This window comes from Neltuma alba, unplaced genomic scaffold (genome assembly GCF_004799145.2).
Source record: "Neltuma alba isolate B1F8T4 unplaced genomic scaffold, ASM479914v2 tig00013204_pilon, whole genome shotgun sequence".
NCBI classification, from domain to species: Eukaryota; Viridiplantae; Streptophyta; class Magnoliopsida; order Fabales; family Fabaceae; genus Neltuma; species Neltuma alba.
This window is the reverse complement of record NW_021637509.1, coordinates 157,303-173,405: the sequence shown is the minus strand read 5'-3', so window position 1 is coordinate 173,405 and position 16,103 is coordinate 157,303. Positions and strand designations below refer to the sequence as shown.

The following is a 16,103-nucleotide window of genomic DNA, read 5'->3' as shown; positions in this document are numbered from 1 at the left end:
GAAGACATGGTTGATCATCGAGCTTGACATATAGTAGTCTTTTAGTCAGGTCAAGCAGTCTGATAAATATTAGATGACGTCGTAACCCCTGCATTAATCTGCAACTCAACTACTCAACCTTAGAAAAAGACAGGTTTTAATAAGACAATCATCCTTTTAGGTTTTTTAACCATTTGAGGGTCACTTAATTCACTTGCGCATAGCTCAAAGCCTCAAAGTAGAAGACAGCTTTCAGGTGAAAATGTGAAATCAATAATACGCATGCTGCATTCCTGATAAACGTTTATTTGAAAATTAAAACAGCTGACTTCAACAAATTAAGCCATATCAACTACGATGATTGCTGCAAATATTAAAGCCATCCAGTTATTACACTTGGAAAAAATTAAAGATAAAAATGCCACGAAATAGAAAGTTATACATTTATATGTTGTTTTTTTATAATAGCTTGGTGCCACCAATTTTCATGTTGTTACTTGGGAGATACTTTGAATAAAAATTTTTTTATACATGTATTTTATTAAATTCAAATTCTTTTCCATTCTAAAGCAATGTGATAATATGTTGTATCGCCGGCATGGGAGCTTCCTTTGAAAGAGACTGTGACCTTTTACATGTGAAATATATGGTGTCTGGACGTAAATTAGTTGCTTGTTAATTTTCATTTATGAGATTCAAAAAGTAGGTTTCTCCCCCCGGGGTGGGTGGGGGGGGGGGAACGACTCCGCATTTAGGATAGATGAATTTTAATTGCGGAAAAAATGAAATTTATTGATGAGTCCCATGAATTCACACATACAATATAAAATTTATATGAAAAATCAAACCATTAACGAGGCATAATCAGATAACTTATCAGACAAAGCACAACGCTACAATTTTATTTCTTTTTTATATTAATGTAAGTCCACAGTGTGTTTGATATATATATATATATAGATATAGATATAGATATATAACTAGTATAGGTTTATATATCATCACATTGAAGATGTTTATTTTTGAATTTATAAAAATATGGTGCGGGAATGTGGCAAAAGGGGACTGAACTAATGTTGTTAAACTCACAAGTTTAAACAAATTCGTGATAATAATATAAACTCGGATCGTCGTAAGAGTTTACTTTTATTAATAAATTAGTATTAAAAGTATATAATCAGATAATTAATATATAAAAAATGAGAATAATTTTATTTAAATATATTTTAAATTTAAATAATTGAAATTATATTCATTAATGGTCATAATTTATCATATTTAACAAAAAAAATTTTATAAAAATCACATATAAAGTCATTAAATATAATAAAATTTAAAATTTTAGTACAAGTTTAAAAGCAAATTAGCATGATTTTGTAAGTTAAAAATGTAAAAACAATAAAATCAGTAAATGAACTTGTAAGTTTAACCGAGTTTATATTTATCACAAATTTAAGAACGAGTCAATACGATTTTATTAACTGAAAATATAAAAATATTAAATTCGGAAAGTCAACTCACAAGTTTGATAACAGTATACTGACCACAAATTCGGTTTTGTGGGTCTGGCTCTATAGTTTCCCTTGGCTGGGTCTGGGTAAGACACTCTCAAATCTCAACAATAGGCCGAGTAATGAGCAAGAGTGCAAGACTTTGACTTAGTCAATCATCATCGTCAAATCATCTATAAGTCAAACCTCCCGGGCTTCTTTACCAGGTCATCACCTGCCCCTCCTCTCTCTCTCTCGTTACATCCTCTCATCATGCCCGCAAATGAACACCGTGTCCGTACTAAAAGAATCCTTTTTTTTTTGGGGAGGAGGGGCTCATACATTTTCATTATTGTCACTGTTTGTAAATTATAGTAAGTTCAAAACAATCTTAAATCATAAATGTAAGAAATGGTTGTGCACTTGTGTTCTCCCTTGATTAATTTAATAGTAAAAAATTATTTTTCCAACATGAGAATATAATTAAATTGACGTTAGGGAGGATTTACTCCTTTTAGCAAGATTATCATGTACCGCCACGCGTCGGGGACAGCTCGCATGAACCCAGTCAAACCTCACCTGCGTTGACTTCGTCCAACGACTCAAAATTTTTCGCGCGGGTTCTTCTGCTGCGTTTCTTTTTCACTTTCACTTTTTTAAATAGTACGATTTTTTTTTTATAACTTTTCCCAATAAAAGATAAGCGGCACTGATTTTTATAATGTCTTAAAAAACACTCAAAACTTGTTTTTTTGACCAGCAAAAAAAAAAAACACTCAAAACTTGGAGGAAAACTAACGACGACATAATTAGATGAAAAATTAAGAATTGAGAATTTTTCTGAAGAAAAACCTTCTAATTATGAAATTAATACTCCCCTGATACGAGGGTCTTAGTTTTAAATATAATTTTTCATTTATTTTTTTATAATAATTACAAATAACTAAATTACTTTCTAAATTTTATAAATTAGTTAGAAGATCTTGTATTTATTAAAGAATCTACTCTTTCAATCTTTAATATAAAACCTATTTAACTAATTTGATTAAATTAAAGAAGTTATGTAAGTTAGTTAATTATAAGAAATATGACATGTTTTTCCTAAAACACCATAATCATCTTTTTTAATATTCTCTCCCCCTTTTCTACTTGATTATAGTTGAGGAAGTACCCATAAGGATAATTTTAGAAAAATTGACAAATATGAGAAATAGTTTTTATATTTAGGACTAAAATTAACTTAACAATTAGATCTTATATTAAATATCGAAGGGATATTTTATTCATCTTCATCGACTTACATCAATAAATATTAATTCCCTCAATTCTCTCATTCTTTCATGGAATGCAGGTTAACGAATTCATTTCCTATTTATCATTCAATGCGAAAATTACATAAAACCGTTTTAATTTTAAATAAAGGAATAAAAGTCTAAGTGGGACCCACTAGATGCCAGATCATCAATGGCTTTTGCTTTAAATGGCGAAGGCGCCGACTCCAAAGGTCCGGGTCCCCTCCACGGTGGAAAACACGCCCAACCCGGGAGAGAGAGATATGAATATGAACACAGACCGTCGAAGAAACAGAACATAGATTCAAAGCAAACGAAGCAGAGAGAGAAGAGAGGAGAGAAACTCAGTTTCCTCTACCTCAGAGTTGACTAAATTTCCTTCTAAACACGGAATAGAAGAATCAAGGAGGAACAAAGAGTCAGTCAAGTAACTTCATCCATCTCTTCCTCTCTCTTTCCTATTTTTATTTCTTTCGCCGTAAGATTTGTGCCACACGAAGCATTTCTCACTTCTGACAATTCTCTCTCACAATTTCCTCACAGGTTCGTTTTAGCTCCCCTGCTTTTCAAATTCAGTATACTTCGTGTTGACCCTCTGATCATGGATTTCGTCTCCTTTTATTTCTGAGAATTTGCGTTTGCTTTTCTGAATTTATATCTCTACACATACATTAACTTCTGTTTCTCTGCTTTCTTCAATTCATCAGCCACTGCTATTTTGTCGGTTGCAAGCTGCTGAAGAAACTGAATATCTCATTCGATCTACCCGGAAAATTAAGGTGATTGGAGGTAATTTTGGCATTTCTGCTCGTTCTTCTTATGTACGCATGAATGGGTTCTTTTTAATCATTTTCTTTTTCAACTTCTATTTCTTTGAAGAATAATGTTTCGGTATTTGCTACGAGCTTGTCATAACTTCAACTTATATTAACTATATTTGTTGGCTAACTAAATAATAATAAATATATTGAGATATGTGGATCACGGAGTGGTTGGCTGTTAGTGCTAATCTATTCATCATCTATAGGTAGATAAAAGAATGGGTACATAGCCATGTGCCTACAACACTTAAAATCTTTGTTTCCCGAGTTTGCTCGGGGAATTGAACTTCCTGTTCTGTCGTTTTTGTCCTCTTTTTTTTTTTTTTAATATTAGATTCAATTTGTAGGACGATTTTTAAATAGTTGCGTTGAAGAATTGAAGCCAAACTTTACTTTTATCTGATGCAGATAGCAAGAATTCTGGATAGATTTGTGTTTTTGGTGTCATTGTTGTGTGTGGATGAATGAGTTGAGCTTGACATCTACAATTATTTGGAGCGAGTTCCATTTTTAGTAAGATGACTGAACAACCTCGGATAGTTAGGTGTCCCAAATGCGGGCAATTGCTTCAAGAGTATTCACACTTTACGTTATATATGTGCGGAGGATGCTATACAACTCTTGAAGGTAACAAATCACGCCACTTTATATGATTTTGCTCCTTAATTCTGTGTTTAAACTGGGATTTTTTTTGGCTGTTGAACTCTCTTAACACTTCAAACAATGCGCTCGGGTTGATCACTCTTGTAGACTTGTTCAACCTAATTTTTGTGAACTTGTTTAATGTCTACATACTCTTTTGCTTGATTGCTATAATGTCTTGTACATGTGTTAGTTTTCAATGAATATCCAACTCCTGCAAATGGGGGTGTTGATTCTGTATGCCACGTATAGTTTTGATGTTGTAACCGAAATCATTTCATTTTGCTGTATACAGCCAAGAAACGAAAAAAGGAGGCTGCCAATCCTGAATCCTGCAGACGTGAAACTGATGCAGCTCCTAAAAACGTGGTGAATCTTGTTTCAGAAGATAAAGGATGCAGCAAAGTAGAGCAGCCTGCTCTTCCTCATGAGAATGTGCTGAGGAAAAAAACAACTAACTCGTCCTCAGAAGAATGCTCTTTGAAGGGAGGTGATGGCGGCAATCAAATTGAAAATGGGGAATGCAATAACAGGCAGTTAATTCTTCAGGAGAATGCTGATAGTACAAGAAGAACTAGTTCTTTCTCAGGAGAATGCTCTTTGGGTGGGGATAGTGGAAGTAATCAAAATGAAAATGGGGAATGCGATGCAAACCAATTAGTTCTTCCTCAGGAGGAAATTGTGATGACAGAAAGAAATAATTCTTCCTCAGGGCACTGTTCTTTGAATATAAATGTTGTAAGGGATCAAAGTGAGGGTGGGGAATGTGATGAAAAGCAACTGCCTCTTCCTCAACAGACTCTTCTGAGGGAAGAGTCAACTATTTCTTCCTCAGCAGAACATTCTTCGGATGTCAATGAAAATGGAGACCTCAATAGAAAGCAGCTAGGTCTTCCTCAGGAGAAAGTTCAGATGACAAAATCGACTAGTTCTTCATCAGGAGAATATTCTTTGGATGTAAACGACCGCAAGGATCAAAACAGAAATGAGGTATGCAATGGAAAGAAGCTAGTTCTTCCAAATGGGTCAAAAGCAACTAGTTTTTCTTCAAGATCTTTGGATCAAAATGGCAATGAGGATCAAGATGGTAAGGGGGAGTGCAACAGAGAGCAGATAGATCTTCCCCATGAGAACAATAAGATAACAGAATCAACAAGTTTTCCCTCAGGTGAATGCTCGTTGGATGAAATTCGTGGAAAAGATCAAAATGAAAACGGGGAGTTCAATGTGGCTTTCAGTCTATCAGATGAAGAGATGGAAAAGGAGATGAATATCGATAAACTGTCACATGCTAGATTCAAGCAGCATAAAATATCCAACAATGGCTGTCCTACTGAGCTAACAGAGACAAAGATTGAGGCCTCATCAATGATGGGAGGAGAGAGTTCAGCAGAAGAGACAACTGATGCCCACTTGCGATTAGCAAGAGCAGCAAGGTCACATAATAGAAACTTGGCATTTCAGGAAGCAAAAGAGCAGTTAATCAGTACTTCAGGTGGAGTAGATGCCAACAATGACAAATCCACTAAAATAGAACTGAAAACTGAAGTGGGAGTTACTAGAAGCGATGATACTGCCAAAAGTTTAACAGAAGATAACTCAGCATTGGGTAAGGGGAGTACGTCGGGTGATCCTGTATCTTCTCATGATAAACAAATGAAGCAAGGTCTGGAGCCTAAACCATATACTTCTGATAACACAGAAGCAATCAATCAGAGTTCAGAGATTAGTGGTGATCTTGGAGAATTGTCTAAATCCCCAACCACAAAAAGCTGCCATGCTTATGATGGCAGTGCCTCTTCTTATGATGAAATGGATAAGCAATTCCCTGACCGACATTTGAAACCTTTTGAGAACAATAACGATGCGGCTAATCTCATTTCTAAGGGAAGGCATAGAAGGGGGAAAGGCCCTATCAATAGCATGAATATTCCACCTGATTTGCCCAGGGGAAAGCATCATGTCATGAAAGACACCAAAAGGAGTCAATACGAAGTGCTAGAGACTACAAGGCATGACCGTGCAGTTCGTCATCGAATGAGAGCAGGGACAGAGCATCATCCACCTCGGATGCCTTACCATCGAAGTGGTTCACAATCTAGCTATGGAAGTGTCATCCCATCAAATCAAGTACCTGATGATGAGCACTATTTCAGTAGCTCAAGCTTTCATTTCACATGATCATGGACCAATCTGGCGACAAAGGAGTAAGATATCATCAATACCTTTTTCCGATGAGGCATCAAGCAGCACGCACCATGTCGATAGTTCTTGCTTCCATTGTCAGCGCCAAGAGTGGAGATACTCAGCAGAGTTGCCTCCACATGCTCTTTGCCAACATGAAGAGTTATGCAAATATCGTCCTGTTCACAACAATTGTTGCTTCCCTCACCGCTCTTATCCTTTGAGGGCACCAAGGTACATGAGCTCTAAACTTCAATTATATGGCCATGAAACAAAGTCTAATGATCAGAGGCATCGAGCTCATGAGAAGAGAATGTACTTTAGGGAGAAACAGAGCATGAATAAGAAATATTTTCGACCAGTTTCAGGTGGGGCCCCCTTTATCACTTGTAGTTATTGCTTCAAGCTGCTTCAGTTGCCTGCTGATTTTCTCCTTTTCAAAAGGGTGTGTCATCAGCTAAAATGTGGACACTGTTCGGAGATCCTCAAGTTTTCATTGCAGGATAAAAGTCATATAGTTTCTTATGACCCGAGTCAGCATGATGACCGAAGCGAGGTGATCAATAGGAGCACTCAGTTGGCTTCTTCAGCTTCTCGTGCCAATTATTTTCATTCTTCTCATGTGGTCCCCGTTTCATTTTCTGACGATTATGGAAATTATGTGTCTAAAAGCTACTCATCAGGAGGAGATCCTGTTTCACTGACCTCATTTCATCCATTGCATGGCAGTGGACATGACACAAATGACTCTAGTGGTGCTTTTGAGGAGGAAGACAAGATTGCTCCAAGACATTCTCATACAATTAAGGCTCCAGTAGGAACACATGAATCAAAAGGGGTCTCCTCAGAAAGATCATCATCAGACATAGAGACTGTGCCACCCACAAGGAGTTCGCCACTTCATCAATTGATGGGTTATTCCTCACCAAGTCAAGTGATGAGAGGAATTCGGTCATCTGGTAAAGGTAATGAGCTCATGAAAAATGAACACGACCATAGTTGAGTAGAAGTGCTTCAAGGATTAAAGCATAATTTCTAGGAAACATGATGTCATTGAGTGTGTCAATTGGATGTTCTTTTGTCAGAACGACATTTATTTTTTGTTGTTGGGTTTTGTAGTCCCCATTTTGTTATCGTCAATGTGAGCAATTGGATTGCCCTGTTGCTCTAAACATGTATACTGGAACTTAGAAGTAGCTTAGATTCATTTTTCAAATTGATCTGTATTACTCGGGCAGTTGCCCTCTTGTTGCGCATGGGAATTTAGGTTCTTGGTATTAAAATTAGATTTTGGTAAATACAGAGTTCTTGTGTATTTTAAACTTGTATTTCATAATTGTACATTGTATTGTGCTCACAAACGCTTAAAAAATATTTCTTTTAGAATAATCACCTTCTCAAGTTCTACAGCTCATTGGCACTCATAATTAATTGGTTGACATTTCACTTAGTTACTATGCTTTTTTAGATTTCCTATTTTTCTTCGTTTAATCCTATTCCTTCTATGCTAGACTTCTTGTCATGAAAACTACGCAGGCTCTTCTCAGGCATGACCCCAATAAATTTATGGAAAATTAAAAAGAATTGCAATGCAAGGTTTTCTTTGCTCAAATACAGGGTATGCTTTAACTGTAAGATGACAATATTGAATAAAAAAGTCAAATTAGTCATAAGAAGTAACTTTAGTTCACCTCCATTCAAACACAAGTTAGAACAAAACATAACATGTGGTTGAGATCAAGTCCAAAGAAGTTTGAAAGTGGCTTCAAAGAGCCGCTTTAGCAGATGAATTTATACTACCATTAAAGAACTGACATTTTAACTCAACAGAATCAGCAGACCAATAGAGCAAAGATCACTCTTCTTCTGCACATCGAACATGTCAGGCATGAATGTAATTTTGTTCAGGAAGATGAAGCTAAATGATTCAAGCATTTGTTTCTGAACTGGATTCTGATTCATCATCAGCTTGCAAAGCAAAAGGTCTCATTTTTTCGTGTACAACTTTCAATGGGCTAGTCCCTCATCTAACATCGCTGGACTCCATTTCATTCTCTTGTGGGAAGGCCTCTATGCAAACTTTAATTTGAATCATCTAAAACCCCAGAGTTAGAAATTTCACGCCTGTGTGAAACAATGCCGGCAAAAGTCTCTGTAGAATGAAGAGGATGAGATTTCTTTTGATGACCAGAATTACAATATGATACTTCAGCAAAGAACATAGTACAAGCTTCAGATTAGTGGGTATTGCTGACTGGCAAACTCGATCGGTTCAATGCTTTCAGAGAATGATAAAATTTGAGGGCAAAAATGGAAAATGCAAAAAAAAAAGAAGAAGAAGAGAGGAAAGGGTGAGGTAATTATGCAGTATTTTATATCTGCTTGTTAGCAAAATCAGAATTATCGCCAAGAAAACACCATTCTGGAGTAGTTTTTTATTTTTTTAAGCGCTCAGAACTCATTCCTGGAAAAGAACTGTGGAATCAATACATGCAACCTTGCTACCTTATTCAAAAGCCTTTTGCTTCCCACTTTCTTCAACCACAACAAAGCTCCCTCCAAATTGTGACAGTAGCTTGAGTTTGTTGGGCAAAATGAAATGAAGGTGAAATTCAATCAAGTAGCTTCGAAACCCATGACCATTTCAACTTTGTGGTCTCCAGATCTCAAAAATCACCGAACTAAAAATTTCCAATGTCCCCAGACCACAATATACGTTACAAACCACCGACTCATATGCGGTCCTTTGAAATTTGACCAAAAAGCCAAAGTTCAGATAAGATTAGCTACTGGTGAAAAAGAGGGCCAAGGATGAGTAAACTATGCAGAGTGTGATTGAGCTTGAGGCAAGCTTGAGCTTTAAAAGGAATAGAAGTTGTGGTCTTGAGAAAAAAACTGGTCAATAATTTCTTCGGTATAGATAAAAGTTGAACATAGGTATGAGTAGCTTTTTCACCAAACTAGGAAGCATTAGATTGCTTCATATATTGGAAAAACCTCGTTTTGTGCACTTGCTCCTGGTATTTTGCTGGAAATAGAGCTAGGAATTTCTCACCACGTGCTACACGTGTTGGCGTGTAGGTCAAGGAGTTGGTCAAACACTTCTAAAAATGGGAATGCAATCTTCAGGTATCCAATTTGAAAACAATTTCAGAGGGTGGACCGAAAGGAAGGAAAGTGAGATGCTGGAAGCCAAATTGAAGAGCGACACGAATATTAAGACAAGGGAAGATCCTCATCGTTCCCACCGAATTTCCAAGGTTGTCTTTGTCTTTGGAAGATGCTAATCACAGGCTACATACAGCTCTCCCTATACGAATCGCCTCCCTCTGAAATTTTTTTCACACCTTCGTTTCTAGCCTTTCAATAAATAATAAATGATTTTTAGTGTTATAATCATGTTTATTGCTTTCAGAATCTCGGCATGATAAATTGCTTTCGATAAAATACTTTAAAATTTAGACAAACATGCCATAAGTATCTAAACTGTTTCACATCTATAAAAAGGCCAAGGGTTAATTTATATTTAGCATATTTAACAACCAAAAGTAGTTTTACAGTAGTAGTAGTATTTTCAAATAATTTTTTTGTACATTCAGCATTTTAAAATATACTCTTCTGATCCTATTTATGAGTCACTTTCAACATATTTTACAAAGACGAAAAAAACTTTAAATTTTACTGACTGTCTTTTAAAATTTAACAGCTTTTCAAATTTATCTCTATTTCATATATATTATATTCCATAAAAACAATTAACATAATAATAAATGAAGGATAAAATTATACAATTATATAAAAAATTTATCTCTCTGTCCTATAAATAGGACTAAGGACTTTTTTTTTCTCTTTATCTGATAAATAAAACTAAAAGAGTAGTTTTCAGTATCACTTAATATCATAAGATGATTTTGATATAATTAGCATTGTATTATCTTTGATCCTTAACATAAGATCTCGTTTAATTCTTATTTTGGTTTTAAATATAAGACTCCAATTCATTTTGACTCTCATATTTATCCAATTTTTTTCAAAGTAGTCTTTGTAATAATGATAGTTGTAGCTAATATACTTGATTAGCAAGAACATTTTAAGAAAAATAACACATATTTATTAAAAATAACTAACTTAACTAATTTTTTTAAGTTACTTAAATTAGTCAACTAATTTTTATACTCCTTCCGGTTCTTAATATATGATCTTGTTTGATTTTATTTTGATTCTAAATATAAGACCAAATCTATTTTTGTCTCTCATATTTATATATTTTTTTCAAGGTAGTCTTTTTAACAATGATAATTCTAACCAACACACTTAATTAGCAAGGATATTTTAGAAAAGACAATACCTATTTATTACAAATAACTAATTTAATTTTTTTTAATTTTTTTAAATTAATAAATTAGCTTTTATAATTAGGACAGAAGCTAGTATTAAGCACCGGTATAGAAATGAAATGGGTGAGGATGTTTGGACCAAAGCATCGGACCACATGCCGAACCTCAAGCTAAAGGATGTGAATGAACAACTTGATGGTATTGGTTTGTGACCGATGCATGTATGGTAAAAGTTAGATCAACTTTCTAGTGATTATCGGCGGCGGCGGCGGTGACAGGAACTGATGCCATTGATGATAATCAAAGAGAGAGAATAAAATATCAACTAGACATCTGGTGTACTATTTCGTATCCTATTTGTTGACCTATCATTCCTCTTTTTATTTATCTAGTTACCCTTACCTCCCATTCCCATGTAACATCTTAGGTGTAAGTATATAATGAAAATTTTAAGATGATGTAAACGTGTCATGATCGCTGGCAAAAAAGAAAAAAAAAAGCCTCATGATCGTCAACTCAATTAATATTAATGGTTTAGTAAATATATCAATTAAGAAAATAGTGCAAAAGTATGTATTAAAGCTTCACTCGTACCCCATGGTCATGGAAAATGCAAACTCGCTGGAATAATGAAATCTTATTTTATTTCTTTTGACCTGACATTATGAGATTTTCCGATCAATATATCAATTGTGTTAAATTCGATTTATGACAACCCCGAACGCTGTTACAGGATACGCATGGTGAGAGAATCGTGAGACGAAGCGAAAGACAAAAGGTCAGGGAAATTGGAGGAGTTGTAATTGCGGACAATCACTCTTTCGGACGCGTGCATCGTGCCCTCTCTGTCTGTCTCCTCTTGCTGCTGCCAAGTGGATGCCATCAACCAATCATCTCCAATTCTCTGTCCCTCCCCTCGTCTTCTGCCACGTGCACCGGTGGGGTTGGGCTTCTCTTCCGTTCTCCGCCTCTTTTTATATATATATATATATATATATATATATTCCCCTCCACAACGTCAGGTCTCCTCATTCCAAGTTCCAACCAAGGAACACGCATAATCCACAAAGCCTAACCATGAAAGCGTTTCTGTGTCAAGCTAACCCACAAAGCCTCTGTTCGCTTCTCGCTCCTTTCGGCCCCAGCCAGAGCAGCTACTCCTGCCCTCTGGTTCAGAGTCATGGCTTCAAACCTAGCAAGATGAAGATGAGCCAAGGCTGGAGGATAGTTCAGAGGAGAAAAGGAGATGATGGGGCAGCAGTGGGATGTGCGAGCTGGAGTTTGGAGGCAGAGTTGCAGAGAGAATTGGAGGCAGAGATGAAGGAACAGGAAGAAGGAGAAGGTGAAGAGATTGGGATGGCGAGGTTCAGGCATAAATGTGAGGAAGGGCAGGGATTGGTGGAGCTGTTGGAGTGTCTGGAGAGGGAAGCCATAATGGGTGAAGATGTTGGCAAGGAGCCTTTGGATTACAACAGAAGGGCTCACATATTTGATACAACCTCCAGAGTCATCCAAGCTCTCAGGCAAAACGACACTTCTGTTTCTCCTCAACACTCTTCTGAATGAACAAAGCGACGGACCCATGATTTTGATATCCATGCTTGTATTTCCACGACTTTTCCTTTCTTTCTTGTCATGTTAGTAACTCCTGAGTGTACGTGAAGGGGTTTCTGTAGCTTCGATTTCTTTCTGCATTGTTGCTGTCACATAACTGCTTCTGCATTTTGAAAGCTGTTCTTGGGCTTTCCTACAAGATTCTGGCTCAAGGGTTTGCATCCACCTTTATTGTTTGGACCCACTATGTTCAATCGTCTTTGTAAGTGATACTGCTACAACGTGAGAATTTGACAATGATGCCTCACAAATTTGAAATTCCAATGATACGTTAAGAACAGGGAAGCAAATCATGAATTATGTTCTGGCGGCAGCAAACACAAAATATGACTGGCAACGATTTTGGTGATTAATTAGAAATTGTGTACAATATCACAAAAACTTCAAATAAAATTCTGCATGAAAAATAGTTCCAGCTTGAAAACTCAGACATGGCTGCAAAACTGAGCTGCTGTGGCTGTAGCACTTGCAGTTTCATAAGCACCTAGTGATGCCGTTGCCAGTCAAAACAGTTCCAACGATATCGCTAGATGGTGCGAGTGACAGAGGTTGCCTCATAGGTCCTATTTGATAACATCTACCACATTTGGATTGATTACCTGGGGCTCTAGTTTGGCCCGCACGTACAATTCTGTAACGAAGCTTTCTTCCTCAATCCCCCAATCCTCCTTCCTCTGATCACTCGCCATCCCTCCGAAAATCTGGTTATTTGCATCTTTCAGATTAAATATTATTTCTATGGTTAATATAATATTTGGCATTGCACTCATTTTGATTTTAATTTCTCAAATTTTAAATCTTAGATTTTTAAGAACCAAATTTTAGATAAAAAGAAATTTTAGAGACTAAAACCAAAATTAAGACAAATTTAAAAGACTACAAAATATATTATCCCTTATTTCTATTTCAAATTCTTTAATTTTACACAACACATTTCATCGCTTCTCCTTAATAAGATTGATTCTGAAAAAGAAATTCAGATAAATAAGCTAATCTGTTCAAGTCGTTCGTGCAATAACAGATCATGTCACATTTGACAACCAGAGTCCTATGGACTACAGCAGGGGCGCCGGCGAAATTGTGAGCTCATCACTCTAATGAGCACCAACCAAGAACTTAGGTTCATGAGCGCGACTGTGCTTGACGCCTGAGGTCTGTGTTTGGTGCGTATTTTGGTGATTAATGTATGCATAAAATCCATCTGCAACAATCAACTAACTTTTGGGCGAATCGGAACTAATCTGAACAAATCTATAGTTAAGATCGGATGAATTTAAGAATCAAGAGTATTTATTGCCTTTCTTAGTTATCGCAGCGACTATCTCCACAACTGAACTACAAAAGGAGGAAGTCCAGACCAAAAACCATGAGAAAAATTAAAATTCAATATCTATGTCCATCGCAGAAAGAGATGTGAGAAGTTTCTCCGCAAGAAATCACATTATTCAACTGTTCTCAAATACTCGTCATTGAAATGGAAGAAAAATTTTGGACAATTTCAGATCCCAACTCACTTCTGCTCAGGCTCAGGCTTCTCCAAGAAAGTCCTCTTCAACCAACCCCACGGCTGTCAATCGTTTAAAGAAGATACATTAGAATTGCAAAATAATAAGGTATTGGAAATTAAAGTTACGAAGGATCTTACAAACAAAAGCATGATACCCAATCAAAAGCTGAATTTAAATCAAAGTCTAACATTTTACAAAGAGTTGATGCAAAAGTTGCTAAAAATACTGATAGAAGGAATTTGGAAGATATTAAACCCCAGCCACAGCCACTCCCCACGTTTGAAGTGAACATATTACGACGACAAAAGACATTGGGACTTTTAGCAACATGACCATCGGTTAGCTTTTTTCAAAGGTCAGCAAACTTTGGCTTAAATTTCATGCAACTTTCTCAAATAACAAAATTGAGCTTAGACCTGTTCAATGTACCAAACAAAATTTCTTTATTTTCTCCAGACAAATTACGTGAACTAGTTTGTTAGGACGCAATTTCTAAACAGAACTTCCATCGCCAGTATCACAAAGACACAAAACAACAGTTTATCGTTAGGACGCAATTTCTAAACAGAACTTCCATCGCCAGTATCACAAAGACACAGAACAACAGTTTAAGACCCCCAGCAGCTATTCACAGTGGCATTAGAAAAACTCAACCAAAAAAAAAAACAACGACGTTGAAGAAGATAAGCTCGTTTGACATTATGGTTGATGGGACAAACCTATATTTTGAATATACGTATATAAAATTATAAAGAAAGAGGACCTCAAAGATCATGATTATTCATTAAACCACACAGTTGATGAGAATGCCACAATGGGTGGTTTCCAAAGGGCCGGAACGGACATGATAGAATGGTATTTTTCCACGATAGGGAACAAGGCTACAGAAGCCAGAAGCAGCTCCCAACGTAACGCAACAAGATCTATTTCACACACTGTCATATACCAGAACAATGTGACCAGGACAATACGGTGCACAGAATCATTAAGATCATAAGCCTTATGATAAACTGCTCGATTATCTTTCTTCTTTCAAGCTTCAGATTATGAGAATTAATTGCCCAGCGGCAGATGCAGACAAAGGCGGCTCCAATAATTGTTCCCCAAAAATTTTGAAAATCACAGCTCGTTCACAAATCGAAGAGAGTTTGACAGGCGTTAAAATCAGATGTGATTCCAAGAGGTTTTGCGGATCAGCAAGACAAGAAAATCATAATGCCCTCCAAAAATATTTAAAAAAAACAGAAGCATTAAAGGACAACGAAATGGAAAATCGCAATATCTTGAGGGAAAAGAGAGGAAATTAGGAGTTGTGCAATACCTGAATCAGATACAGAGCTCCAGTGGCGGCGGTGACGCCCCACATGGCAGCAGCTTTAACGTCAGTGGGTTGGACGCGAAGCTTCGAAGCTAAACCAGCCATTACTGCAATTTCCGAACGCAAAATTCTACGCTGAAAGGAACCCTAGCACTTCAATTAATTCGGAATGTTGTGAGGGAACATATGATCTGGAGTTATATAACACGATCAAATCTAGACCGTCAGATCCTTGTGGAAAGGATTGGTATGAGCCCCGTTTTCGTCTTTTGGTACGGTCGCCAGTAAGGCCAATGATAATGCGCCATGTCAAAATAATTAACTAATTTTGTCCATAGCGCAACCGAGACATCATCGCTAAAGCCCAGAATGTTCCCCTGATTTCAATGCTGTACTAAATAATAATGTGACAAAATGTAAAAAATAATTGAAGATGACGTTCAAAAGAAATTCCACTTCCTCTTAAAAGGCTGTTTAGATAACCCCAAAATCATTTTTCTGTAAATAGAGACAATACTCAAACACCCTCTTAGTTGATCAAGTGATTAGTGATAAGTATGATTTACCCTTTTCTTCTTTTTTCACAAGACGGGGCATCAGATTAAGAAATATACATAGTACTCTAAGTTGATTAATGAATCCCACTTATGTTAGTGAACATAAATTACCCCATCCTGGCCCTAGTACGACCCTTTTTCACAGTTGAATTACATAAACGAATCCACACAACACTGCATCCCTCCCCCCCCCCCAAAAAAACTAACTTAACGGTAGTACTTCAAGCTTTTCTTCATTTCCTAATTACGGAATAAAAACCCAAAATTTGCTTCAGATTATAACTAAAAATCACCATGAAAGCCAGGACTGAAGGAAAATAAGACAATATTGCCATGACAAAACTCAGTGAACCCACATGGA

General features: G+C 36.5%; 3 protein-coding genes across 3 annotated transcripts; all 3 read left to right on the top strand.

The window, feature by feature from the left end:
* The first annotated feature begins 3,048 nt into the window (after window positions 1–3,048).
* LOC114735345 (uncharacterized) lies at window positions 3,049–6,405 on the top strand. The gene is made up of 4 exons (XM_028923035.1): window positions 3,049–3,304; window positions 3,469–3,550; window positions 3,991–4,209; window positions 4,520–6,405. The coding sequence occupies exons 3-4, from the start codon at window positions 4,101–4,103 to the stop codon at window positions 6,403–6,405; spliced, it is 1,995 nt and encodes a 664-aa protein (XP_028778868.1). The 5' UTR covers window positions 3,049–3,304; window positions 3,469–3,550; window positions 3,991–4,100.
* A 5,378-nt stretch (window positions 6,406–11,783) lies between these two features.
* Window positions 11,784–12,539, top strand: LOC114735366 (uncharacterized). Its single transcript, XM_028923059.1, has one exon. It carries the CDS (start codon window positions 11,823–11,825, stop codon window positions 12,309–12,311), a length of 489 nt encoding a protein of 162 aa, XP_028778892.1. The 5' UTR covers window positions 11,784–11,822; the 3' UTR covers window positions 12,312–12,539.
* Window positions 12,540–13,288: 749 nt separating this feature from the next.
* LOC114735344 (uncharacterized) lies at window positions 13,289–15,281 on the top strand. Its single transcript, XM_028923034.1, has 2 exons — window positions 13,289–13,935; window positions 15,198–15,281. The coding sequence occupies exons 1-2, from the start codon at window positions 13,834–13,836 to the stop codon at window positions 15,279–15,281; spliced, it is 186 nt and encodes a 61-aa protein (XP_028778867.1). The 5' UTR covers window positions 13,289–13,833.
* Window positions 15,282–16,103: the final 822 nt, after the last annotated feature.